Source organism: Macrosteles quadrilineatus, unplaced genomic scaffold (genome assembly GCF_028750875.1).
Source record: "Macrosteles quadrilineatus isolate MER2022 unplaced genomic scaffold, UCM_ALF_1.0 Scaffold_6__1_contigs__length_79288215, whole genome shotgun sequence".
Classification (NCBI taxonomy): Eukaryota; Metazoa; Arthropoda; class Insecta; order Hemiptera; family Cicadellidae; genus Macrosteles; species Macrosteles quadrilineatus.
This window is the reverse complement of record NW_026542599.1, coordinates 78840836-78865376: the sequence shown is the minus strand read 5'-3', so window position 1 is coordinate 78865376 and position 24541 is coordinate 78840836. Positions and strand designations below refer to the sequence as shown.

The window sequence follows — 24541 nt, the reverse complement described above, 5'->3', positions numbered from 1 at the left end:
CACTGACATAGCTTTGAAACCCATATTTTGGGGTTCGGTGGGAGCAGAACACGGATATTTCCTCCCTAAAATCAAACTTGCAAATTTTGAGTTTGTGAAAAAACTGGTAAATACATTGCATTATAATCTATTAAGTATTTAACTCTGTGAACTTAACTTAACTTGAGCTAAATAGTTAAAGAATCTTCTACAGTGCATCGCCACTCTAAGTTGCATGACGGACGATGTGAAACAATCAAAAAGTTCCCTGCAATAGAAAATCCTAAGTGCATCACGGAATCAACAAGAAGGGATAAAGGAATGAAGGAAGATGCACAAAAACCAAACAAAACCGACCCAACTGGTCAGTGGTCATTCATGAATGAAGCCCCGAAGACGCGACGCACGTGGTGCAGTTCCGAATCGTCCCGCTAGGTTCTCTGCCGTTGCTTTTGTCAGTGCAGTGTGTGCATAGACTCCAACATCGGAACAACTGAGGTAGGTCCAGGCAAACCTAACCTACAACCCCTTTGAACCCACACTCATGCATTCTTTTATTTATGCTTTTACTGTACATAATATTTACTCTTGAATATTTTGTCTGGTTTGTTGCCGGCGGCGCTTATCGATTTTCACCCGGTTTGTTTTGAAATGATTGTTATCTGCATGTTTCAAGAATTTTTAGGTCGATTTTCCTATTTTAATTGTATTTGTTTGTCGTACACACAGTTCATAACACATATTTTTATTTATCATAAAAATCTTTGTTAAAACATTTTTTTCGAAAAATTAGTTTGCAAAGTTAAAAATATCAATGAAGCTTGTTACATATACCTAATATTTATGTCAATTGTGATTGTGTTCTATATTAGCGAATTTCCCATATAGGGAATATTTTTTATTTAATGCAAGTCTGTATTACCTTTTGCGAATTTAATGCGTTTTCAGCTTACTGGCCAAATACAGTTTTCAGAGAGATACGTAGGACTATATTTAATATTATTTGTCAATTTACTATGTAGTGAACACTAACATTACACTTCTTTACAAATTAAACTCTATGCCCTGTATTTATTTTTTCAACAACTAGATACTTAACAATTCGCCCATGGTCTTGTTCTGTAGAGCCCCAATGTGTCAATACAACTTTACACAATATTTATTCCGTATGTTCGCTATAATTTGTTTGATTGAACTGTTGTACTCTAGAAACTGTAATAAGGCCTATAAACTATTTTTCGATTTATTTACCTCACGTATATAATGTTTACAAAAATGTCACTTTATTTTAATAGATTTAACGTAAGATTTAACGTGTAAATTAACTGGTAGTTTTATGGTCTAAGGATATTTTCTTGACCTTTTGTTAATTTATGTTTCTCCATGCCTTTCATGTATTTTACGTTTCGGGAACGGTCAAAACCCTGGTCTTGTCTGAACTAGAAACTAGACTTTTTGTTAGAGCACATAGTACACACATTTGTAATGAATGTTTTGGTTCGTTTTTTCATCATCGATAGCAACTAAAAATGCCATCCAAATCCATAAATACTATTGCTATTGCGATAAGATCTCCGTAGTGTATTTAACATTTTATTTTAATTTCAAATATAATGTTAAACTACTTAACAACAGATTAACAAATTTAACTTAATTAATTAATTTAATTTGTTAACTAAACAAACAGAACCTTTATTGTGCATTTCCTTGCAGACAACTTAATTTCAATGGAATTAATGTCCACCTATGAAATGTTAACAACTACTCTAATTTATGATATAATTTTGTTTACCCACTTCAGGTATCAACAATTCGTTGATCTTGAAGTCGTTGTTATATCATAACACCGTTGTCAAAATCTTTTTATCAGCTAGTATAATCTTTGTAGTGATAAAGTTGAACAAGAGGATTAGTATAATTACGCTAATATAGAACTAAAAGTCTTAATATACTCACTGTGAGGTTATGTAATAAATTACTACTTTGGCGTTTTTTTTTCTTTTTTCATCTAAAAAACTATATTATAGTAATAGTGCACTACTAAAAACCTATCGTTTTACTACTCGAATACTTAAAAATGCTTTAAACTCATTTCATACCGCAACGGGTTATCTGAGGTAGAAAATTATCATACAAATCCTATACTCATGAAAAATACTTTATTAGAAAATACGTTTTTAATAAATTATTTAATGTTTGTTGTTTTATATTTCAGGGTAGATAATTGCTGTACGAAAACTATAGTGATGTTTACATTAGTTGAAAACTATAAGAAATATAGCCTTTTAGAATTTGACATAATTAAAATTAAGACCATTAAAATAGGGAACTAAAATTTATGTTCACATAACACAAGATCAAATTTGAATAGCTTTGTTTATTTACAGCTTTACCAGCTGCTAATGTAATTTTTCGTGTCTTATACTTTTCTTTGGTCTTTTACATCTAAATTGGGTTTTTGTTTTCACTTATATCTGCTAGAAGTAACATCATACAGTTTGATATAAGTAACTCTATTTTAATGTAAAAGTATGAAAAATAACATAAATAAACCTTTTAATAGATATAATGTTAAGTACTGTATTTCAGTAGCTTTTTTGCTCTTTCGTCTCGAGCTCTTCATTTCGACATTTACGTCATGTTTTGAGTCAATTTAAAACCAATTCTCCTAGAAAGTTGTCTTCCTACTTCCACCAATCGTTATCAAGGACACCGTAATTCCAATGCCCTATTTGTATTTCGAGATGTACCTTTGAATTTATGTAAGTTAGTTCCAGTAAAACAATTGGGTTGAAGGTTTAAAATCGTCGTCTTTGTTTTTGTTCATTATGGTTTATTTGTGTTTCTGTTAGTAATTAATGTTACGTTACCAGCTCCGATAACAACTAAAAAAAACGTTGGTCATTTTTTTTGGTCATTTGGTTTGGTTATTTTTAATTTTTCTCGCTCGTTTTTCTAAATGTGCTGTTTAACTTTTCCTCTAATTTCTAATATTGTATTTACTAACACATGAAGGGCATTACAATGTTTTTATAAGTTTTAGCACTTCCCATAGGGAATGAGCTATTTAGCCTTGTGAGCGATTTGGACTACACTATTTCGTATTGAGGCCCCAGAGGCAAAAAACACCATACGTTAAACTTACTGTAATTACGGTAAATTTACTTACTAGCTTAATTACTTTGATAGTAACATGTATAATCTCAAGCTAACATATTCACTCCAAGTTTAACGAAATTATCAGCAAGTCTGTTAGTAATGTAAACGTTCCAATTGCACAGATGTGAAAACATTCACATAATTAGCTGCAAGTTTTACGCTGGTGAAGGTATTCAATTATTAGCTTTGGATTCAAATACAAGTCTTAAAGGGCGCTTCTTAAATCGCGTAAAGGCATATAAGTCACAATTCAAAAAATGTGCAGTGCCAGCAGAAGAAGTATTTTTTTCTGAGTTTGTTATTATCATTATTTCAAATTTAGGACGGACGCCAAATGCTGGTGTATTTTTATTTGTTGGTAGCAGCGTTTCTAGGAACCTAGTCCTTATTACTGTCACAGAAAAAAATTCTGTAAAATATTTCTTTTCCTAGGTTTTAGTCTGGGGTTTATTTTCACATTGCTAGCTGGAACCTAGAGGGGCTGCGGCGTTATCACTTACATAAAACCAATGGTGATTGACAATATTTGAACCCGGTACCTTGGAGACCAAAGTTTCGCGCTCTACTAGACCAGCTCGAAATTGGTTGATAGAAAACATCAGCTGTTCTTTGTATAAAAAATGTACTAAGTTGAAGAATCATTACCGCTTAGCTGACTAGCTGCAGACGGGTATTATTGAAAAAAGATCCCTTTAGTAATTCTGTTCCTAAATGTAATCGTACCTTTTTCTACGAAAATATACGTAAACACCGATTATATCACACTATGAATATACACGAATTCTTACGACTTCTTAAAATCACGTGAAGTTAACGTAAATCAAGTATATCCTCGCAGTTGCAGTCACTAATCGAATTCCCTTATAGTTCCTTTGTTTCCCAGTGCGACGCCAACCAGAAAATGAAGCAATCCTGTTTTCCTCTGAATGGATTTCATCGGTGTTGCTAATTCATAAACATGATTGGTTCTAGGCTTTAGAGATTGTTTCTAGAAACTTGTGCGTTTCTTGAACTGTGAGTCATGAAAATGTCACTTAATTTTCTTTGCTCAGGTGTGAACTAACACCTGTCACACTTGACGATTTCACGCGGCGGAGCAAAAAGTCAAAACTTGTTTTAAACAAAATTGTTTCGTCGCGTAGTCGCTTCTAACAACATTTCTTTAAAACAATTAAAACCTGTCTTAAAACCGGGTGTATGCTTATTTATACACAATCATAAACTCAATATAGAATTATTATATTCAATTTTTAACATTTTTGTTGAGTTTTTATTTCATTTTGTTTTTTTTTTCTCAATAAAATGTTTTCCTATTCTTTTAGATATATCTGCCTCAATTACTCATATTTAGTATAATTTTATTAGCACAATAATTCCATTATTTAATGTTATTTCCCACAAAATGTGTTATTTAAATGATTGCTTACGTGATTTTGCATCAAAAGTGGTAAACTATTGTGATAAAATCCACGAGCAGTGATCCTAAACAATTTTCGTGCAATAAGACACCATACTAATATTTTTTCACATTGAAAGTGTAAAATGTAAACGCAAATTTACATTGATGCGGAACTATAATACGGAAGTAATTTGACATATTGTCGGTTCATGAACTGAGTGGACCTCTTGTTTGTTTGTAAACAAACGAGCCCTGTCATGCTAAACTTTGTTTGGCAATCAATAGTTCTAGGTTGATATACAGTATGATAACCTTGGTTCAAAGTAAACAGCTGTTTTGTTGACAATTCTGCATAATGATTATTGAGACAGTGTGATTCTACCGTTTTAACGATACAAAAATAATTGGTCATGATTTGTATACTGTACTGGTCGTATTTGTAGCCTTTTGAAATGTAGCAAACAAAATTAAAACGTCCCTTGTGGGAGAAAAAACTATCTCAATTGAAACTAGCTTCCATTGTTGCTTAAATTGTAGGCAAATATAATAGTAGCTTTTATTTAAGGTAAATGCACCAGTGGCTGACAGTATAAGAAACTATACGCACTTAATAATCCGTGGTTTTGAATGAATAGGAACTAAAGAGATATTACGGATTTTATGTGATTCTAAATTTAATGTAGTTTTCAAATTTGTCATACAAAAAGGGTTTTTTAAATATATTTTATAACATTTTTAAACTTAATTCAACCTTTGTACGTGTTCCAGTGGCTGACAGTGAAAAAAGTGCTTGTACCAGTAGCTGACAGTCAGTTGTCCCAGTAGCTGACACTGGAACTTAAATGTATTAGCTGCTAAACCTAAAGGTTTTATAATTTATAAGACGAATAAAATCTAACTTAATAATTAAATTATAAAATCACATAAAACGTTATTAAGAAAATTTATTTTACATATTTTAAAATAAATAATATTTACATTAAAATATATATACAGGGTGACAAAAAAGTCTGGAAACGGCTTGATATCTTTTTAACTAAATTCGTTTGAAAATTCAAACTTTTCACATCAACTTATATGTATGATAACTACTTTTTGCAAGCATTACCATTTTTTGACCTCTACCAGGGGACGACCCATGAGGAGTAGGTACATAATCTTTGATGTAAGCATAGGTTGATATGCACATCATTTTAAAGGTCTGGTCCAGTGGAGTTCATTGCCGGAAACCGCGTCAAAAAAGGTTCATCCGTTACAAAATGGCGGCTGTCCAAAGTTCTTGCGGAATATGCCTACAGAGGCCTTAGTATTGGTAAATACTCATATTATTCAACATTAGCCGGAAAATCTGAAACTCGGTAAAATTTGTTTTGAAGATTTTATAATATTAATCTATGAGCTAGTTGACTTAAAAATACAGTTTCAGCTCTCAAGCTAATGTTTAATACGAGTATTTACCAATACTAAGGCCTGTGCGGGTATATTCCACAAGAACTTTGGACAGCCGCCATTTTGTAACGGATGAACCTTTTTTGACGCAGTTTCTGGCAATGAACTCCACTTGACCAGACCTTTAAAATGATGTGCATATCAACATATGCTTACACTAAAGATTATGTACCTACTCCTCGTGGGCCGTCCCCTGGTAGAGGCAAAAAAATGATAATGCTTGGAAAAAGTAGTTTTCATACATGTAAGTTGATGTGAAAGGTTTGAATTTTCTAACGGATTTATTTAAAAAGATATTAAACCGTTTCCAGACTTGTTTGTCACCCTGTATATATTTTATATATATTTTTAAAAAATATACATTTTTTAAGATAATTTGGCTTATAAATTAAAAAATTAAAATCATTTTATAAAAATGTGAGATCACATAAATTATAAATAGCATGCAAATTTCGATGGGTGAAACCAATTTAATATTGTGCAAGTAGCAAATATCCCCTGTCAGCTATTGGAACTTGTATGGATTTTGTGTACCAATGCCTGACAGTGATATAATTTTAAATCCAAAACCCCTAACGCCCCAATTTTTTCATGAAATTGTCAACAAAGGTATAATTGATCAAAATAATGAGCCTAATCATTAATACTATTTAAGAAATTTAGCGAAATGACAAAAAACCAAACTAACTTTCTTAACAATTTCATTAAGGGAATCGACTAAATGTGATGTGTACGGACAGGGTCGCTTTCAAACCACCACCATTCCGCAAGTATGGGCTAAATTTAACTGATTTTTTTGTAAACAAATCAAGAATAAACATATGTTCTTCTAACAATGCAATCATGTGTAAATATTTTTAAGAGACCACATTATAATGTAAAGAAACTCAAACTGTCAGCTACTGGAGCACTGTCAGCCACTGGTGCATTTACCTTAGTTACCGTATTACAACAATTAAATTTTGTTGTATAATAAAATCATTTGTAATTAATTCACCTACTTTCTTTAGCAAGACTTTTATAAAGCAAACATGTTTTAAATTTATGAATATTTCAGATAAGTATATAAGTAGGCTATAAAAAGAAATTATCTGATAAAAGTCCATATTTTGAGACCAACACTACAGAGGCTACATTCAACATACTTTTAAACCGTATTTCACGAAGTCAAACCCAAATTTGCCACGGTGTATCAAATGTTGCGTAATCTATTTGCAAATCTACTCAGTAATGGCAATAATTTTCCTTTCAATGGGGGAACCCATGCGTGAACTCGGAGTACATAACAGCTGTTTTCCGTCGTGTTTTGTTTGTGTGAAAAACAGTTCCGCGGCGCAAAAGCATTCGGTGACAAGAGCTGCCGCTCGAAATATGAAATAATCTTGGAGAACTAAAATACCCCCAGCGCAGCAAACCTACCTAGCAAATTTCCCTCTGGATGGATTATCACACAAATACTTCATTAAAAATGTCTGATTTATTTTCTATTTTAATAGCATTATGTTTAACGAGCATCTAGGTTTGCTGCTACAGGGAAGTTAATAAAGTGTGTGTAAGGTAAAATATTAATAGCTAATTTATAAAATAAATAAACAAATTTGATGAATTTTATCCAAATATCCATAAAAAAGCCAACTACAACAAATAAACATGAGAGTTATTTAATTTTCTTCTCCGTAAGCAATAACCGCAAAAAAATTATTTTTAAGCTTTTTCAATTCTTTTGGAGATAAATTGGGAAATCTTATGTTTTTAGGGCCAAGAAAATTATAAAAACTAAGTTTTACCCCATAAAACCTTGTTTCCATGGCCCGAACATGCTGATTCACAAACGTGTTCGAATGTACGTAGGTCTCCAAGATTGTAGCAATTTTCATCAAAATCGAATGATTTTTGCTCGAGTTATCGTGCTAACGGACATAGATGAGTTTGAACGGATTGTGTTTTTGGTCTCTGGGGACATCGAAACGAAAAAAAATAAATCAACCTCGGATCCATGTCTTACCATGAGACCTACGGTAGTAGCTTATTACATGGAAAATTCACAAAAAAAATATTTTTAACAAGAACAGATAAACCCAATGTGCGTTGCAGAAACGAATAAATCGTGACGTCATATCACTTTACAGGCGACGTCACGAAATTTGCGTTGGACCGTCGATATTATCTCAGAGGAAATCCCTAGTGTTTTCCTTTACGTCTTTAATTGATTGCAGTTTTATTCTCATCAGCTAAAAATATGCTATTCCAAATTTGCATACTGGTCGGATGGCTAAAATGGTAAACTGTGTATTTTCCATATTGTTTTCTTGTTCGTATTTTGATTAATATTGTAAAAAAGTGATTTGTTAATGAGTAGCCTGTGATTATTTCCTTTTAGTTTAATGCATTGATTAGTGGAATAAATTAAAATAAAATTTATTTTTATGAAAAATATGATACCTATAATTTTTTTTGAAACGGGTTGTTTTACATATGCACATTCTATTGCTCTACCTCATTAAACTTAATTTTATTTCAATACGAAATATAAATCTGACATTTTAAACGTAATATTCTAGGGAAAATCAAATTAGGCAAATGAAAATTCACTTAGTCTACAGGTTTGCTGCAGCTGCGGTATTTTTCCCAACTACCAAACAAAATTCACAAAAATGCGCACTGCCTCGTTTCAACAGTTTCGCATTGCTGAAGTTTTAAGCTTCAAAAACGCAACAACCGCTTCAGAGATATTTTGGCAACAATTGGTCTTGTATAACAAAACTGATGTTTGCAACACAAGTGTGATATTTACCTAAACGAATCTTGTAACCTGCACATGTGTGGCCTTAATACGTGCTTATATTGGCAAACAACCGATCGATGGGAGAAAACTCCAAACTTCGCTCGGGCTTCACGGGGTTTGTGCCTGAAATAGTGTCTCTGGAGGAAAATAGCTAATTTCAGAAGTTTTAAAATTCCTTCTCTATAATTTTCATGGGAGGACACTTTATTAGGCTATTATTTTTTGATTGGGAAACTAAGTTATACTGTAGTTGTATCAAAATTTATTTATTTACTAGAGTACCTTGTTTATTTGATAGCTAAACTAGAAGAACAAATGTGCATTAGCGGTTCTCCACAAGTTAACATGTAAATCACTTTTTACCCTACTTGTATGGTTAAGAAATCTAATACGCTACATGAAACTTTGTGAACAATAAGGCTTTTTTGTTTTAAGATTTAACCCCACATATTATATACTAAAATTTTCGTCTAGGTGTGTAGATTTGCAAACTGACCTTATTCGAAAAAGTTCCTTGGGCTCTGTCCCAGTGGCTTTTAAAGTTCCCACGTTATCCTTATGAAGTTTGTTTGTTTACATTATGATCAGCTGGATAATTAATTGCTGCTAATATTTTAGTTGTACAGTAATTTAAGGAAACTAGAGCTACAAACATTTACTGACTTGGTTAAAATTTAATATTTACTATTTGAATTTGGGTTGGCATAAATATTAAAATGGAAAAAGGCGAGAAAGCATGGATAATTTTACATACTAAAAAACTGAATTTACACTGTACTGCATTTCTTGAGCAATCCTTGAAAGAGCCGATTCGCATAGTATGGAAATATAGAAAAGTCATAGAACACCACCAAGCAAAAGAAATAGAAATAATTTTTTTTTAGAATTTTTAATCGTTATTATGGACAACCTAATGCGGTTATGAGTGGAAAATATTTGTAGAAAACACAAAAAAACACGATCATCTTTTTTAAAAATGACGAGATATTTTCAAGAAATGTTTGTTATATCGATCTGTTATGTTCATCGTGAGTATTTCCATAATCTTCGAGTCGATTGTTCTAAAGTCATCGGTAATTATTACTGTTATTCTTTTAAAAATAACGCCTGGATTAACCCTCTAGTTTTGTTGGTTCTTCAAAAGTGCATAAACTTTTTAATTTGAACAATTAAAAGTTCGATTTAGACTTCTACTTTCAATTTTAAAACAACAAACTGTGTGTGAAAACTTAAAATTTTTCATGGCCAATGAAGGTATCCACTTCTGTGTATATTTATATTTTTAAGCATCAAGTTGTACCATAGACTAACCTGGTTTATCTATGGTTGTACTTTAAAAAAATTTTACACCGGAACTCTGTGCATGATCAATTATAGGCATCAAAGAAAATATTCTTAAATTCTCTGATGTTAAAAGGTGAAGTTTCAGAAGCAATTTGTCCCAAGCCACAAACATTTCACTGATACCAATGACACATAATGTGTGTTTACCAATATCTTCTAGAACGAGCAATTGCATAAGCACTTCTATGATTTCCTCAAATTAGGCAAAGTGAACTTTCTCAAATGCAAGAGGCTTTCTTCGTTACGACATAGTGAGTGTAATGCGGCAAAACAACCTCGGTGTTGGTAAAGTTGTTATTTCTGCGATGTAAGTTTCTCCCTTCGTGGTATCGGTATCATTGCATATTTCAATTCACCACTCATTAGTAGACCCGAAATCGCAACCTGTGGTTCTAACACATTTATTTGATCGATGTATCTTATCTGTTTTGCTAGAACACTTTAAAACAAGAGATTTTTCAATATTTTTACCCCTTGGTGACAAATACATTCGGGAAGCGAGCAGGTCGAGCCCTCCGAGCCTGAGGTCCCGGGTTCAAATCCCACCAATCACCAATGGTTTTGTATTTGATAATGCCACGACCCTCTAGGACTAGCCTGAAGTAATGTAGACCAGTTGCTGGCTAGAACTATCGCCCTCCATATGATGTGGAGGTAGGACAAAAAAATGTAGGCCTACAGTAGAACCTTGATAACAAGACTCATGGGGATTGTAAAATAAGACTTGTTATCAAGGTTGCCTTCTTATCGAGGTTTATAATAACATGTGATTAGAGGTAAAATAATTGTAAGGGGATTTGATAATTACACTTGTTATCAAGGGCGACTTGTTATCGAGGGTCTTCTTATCAAGGTTCCACCAGTAGAACCTTGTTAACAAGACTCTCATAGGGATTATAAAATAAGACTTGTTATCAAGGTTGACTTCTTATCGAGGTTTGTAATAACATGTGATTAGAGGTAAAATAATTGTAAGGGGATTTGATAATTACACTTGTTATCAAGGGTGACTTGTTATCGAGGGTCTTCTTATCAAGGTTCCACCAGTAGAACCTTGATAACAAGACTCTCATAGGGATTATAAAATAAGACTTGTTATCAAGGTTGACTTCTTATCGAGGTTTGCAATAACATGTGATTAGGGGTAAAATAATTTCAAGGGGATTTGAAAGTGATCCTTGTAATCAAGGGTGACTTGTTATCGAAATTCTACTTATGTACTCGACCGCTAGTACAAAATCGCTACGGCTGTTGTATCCATACAGGAAGAGGAAATCGACGGTTTTCCAACACTTTTCCCCCCAGTTTCCACACCATTGGACTGATCGATCAATGATTTACATACCGCAACTATCAGTTACGTGGTTAATCTTGAGCTTCGGGCGAACTTTCACTCTCAGTTCGCATTTGTAATCAACATAGATATAGTCTGTATGCTGGAACCTGTCTCCTGATTGGTCAGATCCCAGGGAGTGTCAGAAGACAAGTTCCATCGCGAAGAGTACGATGTACAATCAACATAGATATAGTCTGTATGCTGGAACCTGTCTCCTGATTGGTCAGATCCCAGGGAGTGTCAGAAGACAAGTTCCATCGCGAAGAGTACAATGTACAATCAACATAGATATAGTCTGTATGCTGGAACCTGTCTCCTGATTGGTCAGATCCCAGGGAGTGTCAGAAGACAAGTTCCATCGCGAAGAGTACAATGGCTCAACTAAGATGAACTTAAGAAGGGGGGTTTACACGGGAGGTCTGGTGGGCCTGTCCTTCCCCCGGAAAATGTTTGAAAATTAGAACTGTAATCTCGCATTTTTATGCTATTTAGAGACATATAACAGATTTTTTTACTGTAAAAAATTGCATTTTAAGGTCAAAGAGGGGGGTGGGGTGAGTTCAAACCCTCCCCCCTGGATACGCCACTGCATCTGATACGACATAAAAAGTATATTTAGTATTATTCCATTAGTTTTGGTACGAAATAAGTCTTTGAATGTATAATAAATATGTGAGTGTGTATAAATACTGTAGGGTCTGCACTAAAATAGAATTACACAAATAACAGCTCGGAAATAACAAAAGTTTATATTTTTCGAATTAAAATAATAGCCTAAATTTATCAGATAAAGCTTAAAGCACAGACAATATAATACTTTTGTCTGTGCTTGTATACCAGACACACCGTGAGGTCCTGTTACTGAAGACCGTCAAAAAGGTCCACACATGGAATACACTTTCTCCGAGCAAAGCTCGGCCCCCAGACGTTTGTTTGTTGCAGCAATTGAGACCGAATGCGCCACTGACACAGACAGTCCGACAAGTGAGTTCTGCAGCAATTAAGCCCAGCGTGGGTACTATTACTCAATTCCTGCCATTTCAATTGAACTATGCCTGACCAATTGACTATGACCACGTAGGTTATGTGAGATTGACTGTTCAACATTGATTGGATTGATTATTCATTACGAGTATTAATAATAACCGTATTGATCTCCGATATTTTTTAAGGCTATAGGGTTAGCAATTCGGATGAGGTTTGTTTGAACGTGGTGTAAATTGATTCATTTTTTTCGTGTATAGTGATAAAGCGCGGTGTTTCGATATCGAGGTCTTTGGCTCAAATCCCTCTAATCATCATTGGCTTTTATCTATGAGATAACGCCGCGACCGGTTTCGGACAAGAGTCTAGCGTTCAGGATAAGAAGGTGGAGCAAATATACGAGTTGGAATTCTAATTGGGTTTGTTTTTGTACTTAATCATTAGACAGCAACGCCAATTTTGTATTATTTTGAAAGCAAAGGGTGAGTGAAGAATGGAGTGAGATTAGATAATTTGTATGTATTTTTTACTGGAGATCAGATGTTTTAGCCTCGATCGTTTATTGGAAGCCCAATAGAATTGGAGCAAATTTCGGTACAAGTTATGAACGATAATTTTCATAAAAATACTCACATAAAATAACATACCTCAGTAAAATTAAAACTGACGAATTTCCTAATTTACTTAATATAAAAATAAAAGCAACAAGGTATAATATAGCAAACCTACATAACAACGTAGAAATAAGTAGTTCAAGTTCAAGGTTATGTTCATTGTGCAGTAAACACACACTATGAGCTAAAAACATAACAAAACTAGCTTGCGTATTTCGGTATTTCACAATTTTGTACTGTATTGTTGAACAGTAAAACAGCTGATTTCAATACATACAGTAAACAAACATTAGCGCGCGTAGCGGACAAATAAGAAATAACTAGTCGAAGTCGAGAGCAAGGGAAAATCAGCAGTCAGCTGATCGTTTTTCCTTGCTATAAATTAGTTTCTTTCTATTATTTTCTTTAGGCTACCATCAGCTTTTATCGAAAATAGCTACTGTACTTTCTGTACTGAGTTACAAAACAGCTTTATTTCGCTAAAGAGCAGACGGGGCTTTTTGCAAGCTCAGTCAGATTGTGTTTCAATTCCAAACGTTTGTCTACATAGAAAGTCAGGGGCCTAGGGGGACACTTTCACCCAAAATGTGAACACTATTCTCATATACCATTAAACATAAAGAAAAACAAAAACATATGACCAAACCTAGTTTTAATCAACCCTTAAGAAGGCAATAACCTCTTGGCTTGCCAAGCAATAAACATAACGTCAATATAAATGTTTTGGAAATTTGAGGTTATGGTTGCTAAGCAATGGCAACAATGCATCAGATAGTGAGTGTGTAAACTAAATAAATTAACAGCTGATCGATATGACAGAGTAAACACTGCTGCTTTCTTTTATCAAAGGGCTCTAAAAGCAGCTGATTAGGACCACTTAAGACCTACACCTACTAAAAATGTGTCTACCGTCAGATAATTTGTTTTCATATACATCAGAACAATACCTCAGGCATTAAGACTGCATCACAATTAAAACAAAACAAAATATCTAACAGTCCTTTGAAATATATTTTAAAATTACAATTGAATTCCTTTACAAATTGTTCTATTTTTGGTTGTAACCATTTTAATAGTTTGAATAACATGTGGACAAAGGTAAAAGACATAGGCTACTATACCCATGAAAATCTTTTAAAATTCTGTTTATTGTTCCTTCAGAAATCAAGAGTATTTAGATGTTTGATTTATGACAAAACTCCTCATATAGTTTTTTTTCTATTCTTTTCTGTCTCATCATCACATCCTAGGACGCTAATTCTAGTCCAGAATTATTTTGCACATTACTTCAGGCTACTCCTAGAGGGTTGCGGCATCATCACACAGTTAAAATCCATTGCTGATTGGCGGGATTTGAACTCGGGACCTCAGGCACCGAAGCCCCGTGCTCCAACACTAGACAAATTTGCTCCCCCACTCCTCATATAGTTTTTTTTTTTTGTCCTAGAACGCTAGGCAGGAGCTCCGGATTGTTTTTTACATTACTTCACACTAGACCTAGGGGTTGCGGCATTATCAATTAGATAAAATCCATTGCTGATTGGCAGGATTTGAATCCAGGACATCAGGCACCGAAGTCTAACCACTAGACCAGCTCGCTCCTCCTCTCCTCATATAATAGAACATCAATTCTACAAAATCCAGGAGACAGCCAAATTTGAATCAAAGGAAGTTTAAAAATCAAAAGTTTGAATCAGAGGCAAAACGTTGAAATGACAACAAATAGCACTGAATTCAAATAAACATGAAACCCATTAGTTCATGTTTTTGCGCTTTTTCAAATTTCAGAGGGTTACAGTACACGATTAATTTGGTAGAAGTCGACTTTGAATTTTAGGGGTAACATTACTATAACAGCAACAAAATCCAAATTCTAGAAGCCTATATATAAGCAGCATATTCAAATTTAAGATACTGTAGGGGATTACGAACACGAACACTTGGGATCAACGGTATATTTTATTTTTACAACTAGAGGTTTTCTAAAGGGAAAGTACGTAAGTTACGGTGGAGGGTTTTTTTTTAATTAATTAACGAGGTTCGAATTAGTGAGGTTATGCAGTGCAAAAACCAAATGAAACTTTACATGGTTTAACTGAGTAATGGAACTGAGATAGCTTTAGTTCTGCGGTTCTGCTCAGACCCTTTTGTGGACAGATCTAATGGCTATTCTTATCTTATCTGATCATATATTGTCCATAATGTTGGATTGCAAAACCTTATATAAAATAGCTGATGACGATTCTTCTGTTTACTTTGAAAGAAACATTAGCAAAAAGCTCAAACTGAATATTTTAAAAATATGTCATAATTTTGTGAATAGCTTTGATGCGTTGTTGTAGCACAAATACAATATATACAATTTTATCTTTCCCTTTTCCAGCTATTTTACAACTTTAAGCATACACAACTTATACTCATATTTTTGTTAACGACAACATTTTAAAACCGTTTTCATTTGACATAAATTTTAAAATTGTACTAAGTGGTTCAACAAGTTGAAAAGGAAAAAGAAAGTAGTACAAATTTTTAGAAAAAATTACTGAACTTAAAGTAATATTAGGAAGAAATTCAGTAATACTGAATATTATATTAGTTACAGTAAATGAAATGTCTAAAAGTTGCCTAACACATGTAATAATTCACATGACCTTGCCTAGTCAGTAATGGATGTATCAATAATGGTTTATAAAAATGAGTTTCTAAAAATAGTTTATTTAACAACACCAGAAAACTATAGTTTGTAAATTCCACTGTAACACTCAACCTCCATAATATAGTGCATTTGTTAAATACTCCATTTATCTATAAGGTTCTGTTAATTAGTGCGATTATCATTGGAACTTCACGGTTTTAAATTTCCTTGTACAAATGTAAAACCAAGCTGATTTTTGTTTTAGCTGAAAATTAAAAGTTTTTTATTGGCTCAAGTACGTCTTTACAGGAATAAGCAAGACTTACTCAACTAAAATACAATTAAACTTGCGATCTGAGTTAACTGTCTTGGTTTTAATTATCAGAGTGAACAAAGAAAACCGTTTACTAGATCCGAAGGCATCGATGTACAATTAAATCCAAATATGTATCTAGGTTTCCATCCGTGTCTTACAAGTAACAAACAATTGATACATATTTTTTACGTAACCTCAACTATTGAAGTACAATGTAGTTTGAATTGTCGCAGAGAACGGAGAAAACCGTTGACAAGAACCGAAGGCAGCCGTATGTTGTACAATTAAATCCAATCTGCCTACACAATAGATGCCTCATAACACAGTCTGACACTTCCTGCTTATGGCTTAGTCTCCGTGATTTAGTCAATAAGTGGTAAAATTGAAATCGGCTAGTTGTCGGTTGATTGGATTAAAATAGCTAGGTGAGTGGTTACGGTGCTATCCTAGTGATCAAAGTCGCTTTTTCAATCATAAGAAAAGACCTATTTAGTATTGTAAAACTGTGCCCAGCTGACATCGATTATTTGGCTTTTAATAAATCATCATGGTTAGAAGAAACAGCTGACTAAGCTAAGCTGCACACTCCATTCTACACTAACCTAGCATTCATATTCAATATAAAAATTATGTCATTATTGTCTTAAATAAGTTGTGGATCCATTACATATCAACCAACTTTACAGACTTTATTCTCACACTATGAAAACAAACACCAAAGACAAAAATACCTAACAATTAAAACAAGTACTGGGTCAACATTTAAAACAAACTAGTGTACCTGTTGCTCGAATTCGAGCAATTGCTAATAACAGTCATAAATATTTGACTCAAATATTATGAAAATACCAAAGATGTACTTAACAGATCGATATAATCAACATTGTAAATAGTATTTTCTACAAATAGCCTTACTCATAGCTGCATTAGGTTTCCAGACACATTATGTGTCCAAAATGCTAACAGCACGACTCCCTTCCCTATACCGACCCCTGAGCGATAGGGATCATTGAGATTCGCTCTAACCTTTCCTCTCCCCTTCATGGGCAAGTTTTCATCCCTTTTCTTTCTTAGTTTTTGTTTGTTTCTTTTTTAAATGTTAATGCCTGTATGTATCCCTTGTCTTTTCCTATTTCCTTAACTACTTTTCTAAACGTCTCAATTGCTTCCTTGTCACTCATCATGTTTTATTTTCTCATCTCTAGGCCTATCTTATCCTAGACTTATTCCTGACCTCTCCTATTTGTCTCCTGAAGTAAATAATTTATAAATACGTGACTCGTGGTTTTTATTTCTCCACATCTACATACTTCCTCTTCCACCATGTGAAATCTTCACAAAATCGCCTTGAAATTTTCCATGTCCTGTGACAAACTGTATTTCATATTGGCCCATCTCCCAATCTTGTTCCAGTCTCTTTCTAATATTAGGTATATATCCAAACGTTTACATTTAAAACGTTAACATAAAACACTGCTCCCAACGCATTTTTGACTCATCTAATATCCCCTCTCTTCTGTTTCCGATTTAGTCCTACCCGCCTCCTTGTCTTCCAAAATCAACAGCTTATGCAGCCATTATCCAACAATACTAAATTGAATGTGAAATCTTCAGGCGACTGTTGGAGAGCACACTAAAAGCCAACACGGAAGGGTGCTTGCCTTATTCGGCTATCAACGACAATAGTATTATTTGTATTTCGTTCGCGTCTACCAGTTAAAGTTCGTCGGCCTTCTCCTATTGGCCATCCTGATCAACGTCTTATAGTCTCCATTATGTCGACTTTTTTCAGGATTGAGCTCAGCAACCCTTTTATAAAACGTGCAAGATGCAGCCATTTCATTGAAACTCTTTTAAATATACTGACTTGTGCGTTCACAAAGTCACTGATTAAACATTTGGAAGGAAGCATTAAGAGTCTTCTTCACCCCTGCGAAAACAATAAAAACATGCCTTGGACGTCCCTCGCTCTGGGTGGAATGTGTGAAGATATAATGTTAAAACTGTTTTCCCTTACAGATTAATGTTGGTTCTAGGGCCCTCATACATGATATATCCAAGAAAATCAATAATAAAAGTACAAAAAAAAACTAAAAGTAACGTAAATTGAGTCACTTTTAGACCCTGATAAAACTAATTATTTTTTACATTTTCAACCTTTTGAGGTATAAGAGCTCTAATACAAATATTCAACTACATTGATACCAAATTAAAAAAAAAAACCTGTTGAAAAACGGCCTCCGAAACAGGGGAAGAAATTTACATGTTTTGTTGGAAGCTACTTCGCTACTAGCCTTTTACAAAAGTTGGCTCAGGCGGCAGATGAATCACCGACTTGTCGATTTAGTAGTTGTGTGCTTACGATGTTTTCAGAATGGCGCGCATAATGACCCCGCGCTACCCGCCCGCCCTCAACACATTCCCCCCAAAGTCATATCCCCAAAACGCAGGGTGATGAAGACTCTTAACTGACCAGCTTTTTTCTGTTTCTAGGAAGAAGGAGTGGCTATTGTGAGATGGTATTGCAGATAACAGCATGGCGACAGAAAATATCTTCCAAAGTCATGGACATGAACCACTACACACCGGACATGTTGGTCAAGTCCCAGGTGAGATTGTCACATTCCATAGCATGTACATAGTGAAATCATTTTGTTTTGTGAACGTAAACACTCTGGATGTAGCATGTTGTAAGATTTCTCCATCAATTTCATTCGGTGGAAGAACTTGGGGAGCTTAGGGATAGAGACAGCTGGTGTTGAAAAAATTTTGTGCCGTTTCATCAACAATGTTATAGTGTGATTGAGTCAGGGCTGCTGTAATAAATGGGCCTAGGAGCCCAAGGAAGAAAACCTACAAGGAAGAGGGGCTCAATTTATCTCAGGCACATAGCGCGACACACGCAAACTGCGGCTCTGGATTAAGTTAGCTGTGAGAGGTCAAAAGGGGTTAACCTCATAAACTTTAGTAACAACCCCTCCAATATGTTTAAGTGTCAAGGAATCTTCTGGATGATTTAACTTTTTTTATTAGTAATTTGTTAAAGCCTACCAGGGATATTATGTAGAGAATCAAAACAAATTAAATTTAAGTGCCTCAAATTTTAGTGGCTATACCAAGTCCTCCCTTTACCACCACAGGCATCAGCACACACTACTTGGTGTACGTCCTCAGGTACTTGGCTGGCCTCTTTGGCGGTGCTATGTATACCCAGAAGGAAATACGCTATTCGCTAGACTAGCAACAAGCAACACTTATATCTGTTACTTATTGCAGTGGCAGAGGACCCCAGGCATCAGCATATACTACCTGGTGTACCGTTGGGTGATTGCCAGTGTCTTCTTCAGCATCCTGCTGGCGTCTTTGGTAGAGCTGGGTAGACCCGGGGGGATGGGCGCTGTACATTACGCCAAGTGGATCATCTACCTGACTCACTGGGGGTTCACTGCCTGTACACTACAGGCTCTACTGGCAGCTTACTTGGTGACCAAGGCACACTGTAGACACCCAGGTGGGAGTTACCTCTGATTCTCCTATCATAGCCTTAAGGACTGTTCACACCGGCGTCACAAGATGTCTTACTACGTCTCCGATGTATTACATAATCACACTGCTGGCTACATCAGGTCCTGGCTACGTAGCCGGCGGGTCGCCTCTGCTATTACCCCCTCCACTTTAATAGAGCCACACTCCAACTGCTCACAGATCAAGATCAAACCTCACGCACATATTAGATCATGGAACGGTGCCCAATTCAATACCACGGTGATGGTCTTCTTGCATTTACTCTGCTGTGGATGGATATTGGTGACCACAACGTTGACGGCGGTGAGAGGATGGTATGGGGTGATACCCTAGAGTGCTAGTGCACACGGGTGTATTCAGCATCGCGTAATTAGATAACGTAGCGTCAGCGCTCCTGTTGCTCATGTAATAATACGTTGGTGTGAACTTTAAAAAAACACCAAGAACGACATCTTCTTAGATGTAGTAAGATATCCGTCAATGCCTGTGTGAACAGTCAAGAAATTCTAGCTGGGTAAAGACTTAATGTTATTTGGTAAATTTATTGATATAGAAGTTTTATTTACTTAATAATTTTATTATTTACTATGCCATTTCCATATTACAGCTGTAGTAAGTTTTAGATTTTAAATGTACATTATAGTTTAATTGAGCTATAGACAGAGTTTTCTGACAATTCATAATTTCTGTTAAATACATAATTTTTTAACTAATCCAAATTGAAAGGACTTATTGTGAGCTATTGCATCTTGAATGATTCATCATGAATGAGGAAAAGCTGGGAAGTTCCTAGAAAATACTGTTTTAAAGATACTTAGGTCAACATGAACATGTTTCAAATTCTCGTATGTTCAAAGATGAGGAAACAGATGCAATGAAGATGTGTCTCAGTTTGAAGATATACTGGATACTGCACAGTGTAGCTACTGTAGGAGCCTTCGCTATAACCGCCATCTACTGGGGATTTGTGTTCGACCCAGGTACTGTATATTCCAAGTTTTAAAGTTAATGGATAGTCAAATCCATATTGCCTGTACTAAATTATAACGGACTGAATGCAACAACTGGTTTTCTATCAGGACTTGAGACATTGTTATGAGCATTGTCAGTGATGACAGTCATCTACCCCAAATGCTTCTGTAAACAATGTTCCTGGTAGTAATTAGGAAAAAATAAAATGTTAATATTCAAATAGGAGGACCCTTATACAGGTTTTAGTTGAGGGCCTCAAATAGTCCCAATCCGGGCCCGATAAGGAAGGTTACAGACTAGTCCTTTCATTCCTTCCTTTTACTTCTTCTCTTTTAGAAAAAATGCTAATCCTATCTGATCCTTGACATTTTAACCATTCTGGATCTTCATACTATTCTCTTTGTGTGTCCTCGTCCAATGTCCTAACTAACCTTTTCCCATAAAATTTCCTTAAAATATTTTTCACTATACCATGATTAAAATTTGTTACCTTCAGTGATTGATAATGATGTTGCAGCCGAGAATAAGTTGGACACTTTGAACATTCTCGTCCACGCAGGCAACTCCGTGCTAATGTTGACTGATCTGATAATTATCGCTCACCCGATACGACTAGTCGACTTTTACTGGCCGCTTGCCTTCGCTTTGTCCTATGTTTCGTTCAACTACGTGTACTTCCTGGCTGGCGGAACTGACAGGCAAGTTATTAGGTTTAGTCACAGAGAAGTAAGGTATAGAGGAAAATTGTTTAGCGACAACCATGCACTTTCAGCTCTATGTGTCAAAAATATACTTGTGCCAAGCAAGGAAGAGCCTGAGCAGCGAGCACTGTGCGGAAATTCCTATCGCACAGGACATAAAGTCTTCCTCCACCTGTAGCGTTGTAGTACATGAGAGAGAGGGGTGGCTGTATTGGACTTTGCCCTAGACACTAGCGACTAAAGTCCGTTCACAAAATTTTGGCGGTAACAGGTAAAGGTCCCTGTGTTCCCTCTCCACTTTTTTTTAGATTAATCTATTAGCTGTTCAGCTGTCGGCTGTTTCAAAGTAGGGAGGCAGAATGGGAACAGATTGAATGTTTCCTCTGTATCTTACTTCTCTGGGGTTTGATACTCTAAACCAACATCAACTGGTTCTTGGTTTGTTTGCTTGAATTAAAGACAAAGTTACATTTTCACCTCAGGGTTGCTTGTTATGTGTGCATTAAGACTATCTTGCATCAGTAAGATGGTTATTTTTATTTAAGATTGTTGGATTTAAGATTTAAATACTAATTTGGAATTTGTGGTTGGTTTCTCAGTCCAAAATCAATCTTAAGGTTTACTATATTGTCATCCTACTGACTAATATGGTAAAAATTGTAAGACAAAAATATGTATTTTTCTTGTTACTCCTTATTTTCAAGGACAACAGTGTATAGATGCTCTTAGATCTTGGAACGCTATCATATTAACACATATTTCACTGCCAATTTTCCATTAATGTATCTAAATCTTTGACAGCTAGATCTAAAACAGCACTAAAATGTGTGCAACGTAGGTATTACAGTAGGAGTAGACTTTGTGTTTTGTTCGTTCATGTCCATGGGATATCTGTGGATATAGGTCGCAACGAGCTCCCGTCGAGGCCGATCAAATATTACAACAGCGCAGAGTTCTTAGCTTGATTTGAGACACTTTTATTCTAATCAGTTCCCACTTGCATAGGGGTTTTTTTGTCCTAAGACGCTAGGCACGAGTCCGGAATTGTTTTTCACATTACTTCAGGCTAGTCAAAGCGGTTGCGGCATTATCACTTCGATAAAATCCATTGGTAACTTGGTGGGATTTGAATTTCGGACCTCAGGGACTGAAATCCCGTGCTCTAACCACTATACCAGCTCGCTCCCCCAACATTGGCACAGGGGTGCCAGTGGCCAAAGCCTTGATTTATACAATGCAACTGTATGAATAAATGTTCTTGACTGTGACTATTTTTGCAGGAAGGGCCGTTCTTACGTTTACAAGATTCTCGACTGGAGGAAGCCTGTGACTACTCTAGTGGTAATACAGTGTTGTTTATTGTTAGTGATAATTGTTCATGTACTCGTCTCTTTTTCCTGCGTATTAAGATGCAAAATTTTCCAAGCTTTACGCAGACGCGAAGAAGAAAGACGAGAAGATCGCACAAGAAATTTGCAGGGAGCTACAAACGAAATTCCTATAAACGACTTAGTTTAATGTTCACATTCCAGTGATAAGCTTTATATTTATATTGTTACCAAGTCTCACCTATCGTACAGCACGTAATGAATTAGTTTTAGCACTCGTTAAAACACTCACTAGTTCTGTAAATATTTTTATATGGTATTCTTTTGGACCAAAAACCTACTGAGGTTTGAGTGGCCACATAGGTAAGGTATTCTTTTTTAAGAAAACTGAATTTAAATTGTATTTTTACTGTACTTAAGCTTTACGAGTGTATATTGAAAGTTAAAAGATGAAGCGTTTTTTTTAGAGGATAAGTTTTTGTTAAAAGCTTGGTTTGTATTTTTTTCTCCCGGGAAATTAACTTGAACTTTTACAATATTCACAAATCTGGCTAAACACCGCTTCTTGCATAGGCGATTTACTAATTAATATTACAGTTTAATGTACACTTCAATTTTAAACTGTAATATTATTATGTCCAATACATTTCAGAAACATGGGAATGACATGAATGGATCTCAATCGTTCTTTACTCTGTGCAGTAAGGGGAGATTTATTTTACTATAACAAAATAACAAATAATGAATGTTATCATCTCTGTTAGATTCATAAAAGTATATTTACGTATTTTACCAGTTGCTTAAACGATATTTTATAAACACTTAATTGATTACTGTAAAGTAATGTATCTTGTTTGAACATTTTTTAATAATCAGACATAGTTTAAAATACTCAATTCAGCTCCAGTAATATTTGTAAATATTCAAAATCATATCTTACTATAGTAGTAGCATTTACTATGTAATAAATGATAGTTGGTACTTCAAATTCTTATTCATTAGTGTTAATTTCTAATTTTTAAAAAAGTAGTAAAATAAGCTATCAAGCTGATCTGAAACAAGTATTATTACCTTAAAGTATTCAAAGATACATTCCAATTTAATCTTAGATGTTAGCACTGGCTATTGTTTTTACGCTTTATCATTGTTCTAGTGTAAGTTTTTATCGAGAAGACAGAAAGTATGATCCGTCCTTACGTGTTTTGCTGTGGTGAATGTTCCTAAATTAGTCTAGCAATATCCGAAAGTTGCTCAAAAGCTGTTCATTGTCAAATGCTAAGCTGTGATTATTAGCCATTTCTTACACTATCAAAATCCGTTAATGTTGTTTACATAATCACAAACGTAGCAATAAAGTAAAAAGTATCTCTAAAACCACAAAAACATGTTGTTTCATATGCCAAAAAGAAATTGGTTTTTAACTGTAGGCTGTGTTTTTAAAAGACCTTCAAATACACATTTGTGTGCCCATTAATGATGTTAGTTGATACAGTAATGAAATATGGGAAAACGGTTGTCTGCTTGGAATTCTTTGGTTTTTTATTCAAGGCCAATATTTAGGCAAAAAATCACATTGAGGATGTTTTAATTTAGTAGTAAAAGGCAGCTACAAAGTTTTGATTGTAAATTGTAAAAATCTACACAAGTAATATAGGCCTACAATTAGTAGACTTTTGCACCTGTAAATAAAACACAATGTTATTTTGCAGCATATGTTTAGAGGTTTTGTGCAGTGTTATGTATTATTTTCTTTAAAAAAAGTTTATCTTGTCACCTAGCTCCTAAAAACGTTATTTTTTATATAATTATAATTTTTTCTAAAAATAAGTGAAAGGTTGCACACCAATTGTTAGTGTATATTTGTTTAATTTCTTACTTATAATATAAATTTAGTTTTTACCAGCTTCTCTTATAATCTTATTCAATAAAATGTCTGTAAACGTTTTTCTTTGTGCACGTTTTGAAAAAACTCAATTTAATTCGAACATAAAGGTAATCAAGAGAATTTCTTAAAT

General features: G+C 34.6%; 1 protein-coding gene across 1 annotated transcript; it reads left to right on the top strand.

The window, feature by feature from the left end:
• Nucleotides 1-439: 439 nt before the first annotated feature.
• LOC128997274 (protein rolling stone-like) lies at nucleotides 440-24534 on the top strand. The gene is made up of 6 exons (XM_054422892.1): nucleotides 440-477; nucleotides 18494-18609; nucleotides 19277-19511; nucleotides 20383-20505; nucleotides 21015-21195; nucleotides 22479-24534. The coding sequence occupies exons 2-6, from the start codon at nucleotides 18517-18519 to the stop codon at nucleotides 22714-22716; spliced, it is 870 nt and encodes a 289-aa protein (XP_054278867.1). The 5' UTR covers nucleotides 440-477; nucleotides 18494-18516; the 3' UTR covers nucleotides 22717-24534.
• Nucleotides 24535-24541: the final 7 nt, after the last annotated feature.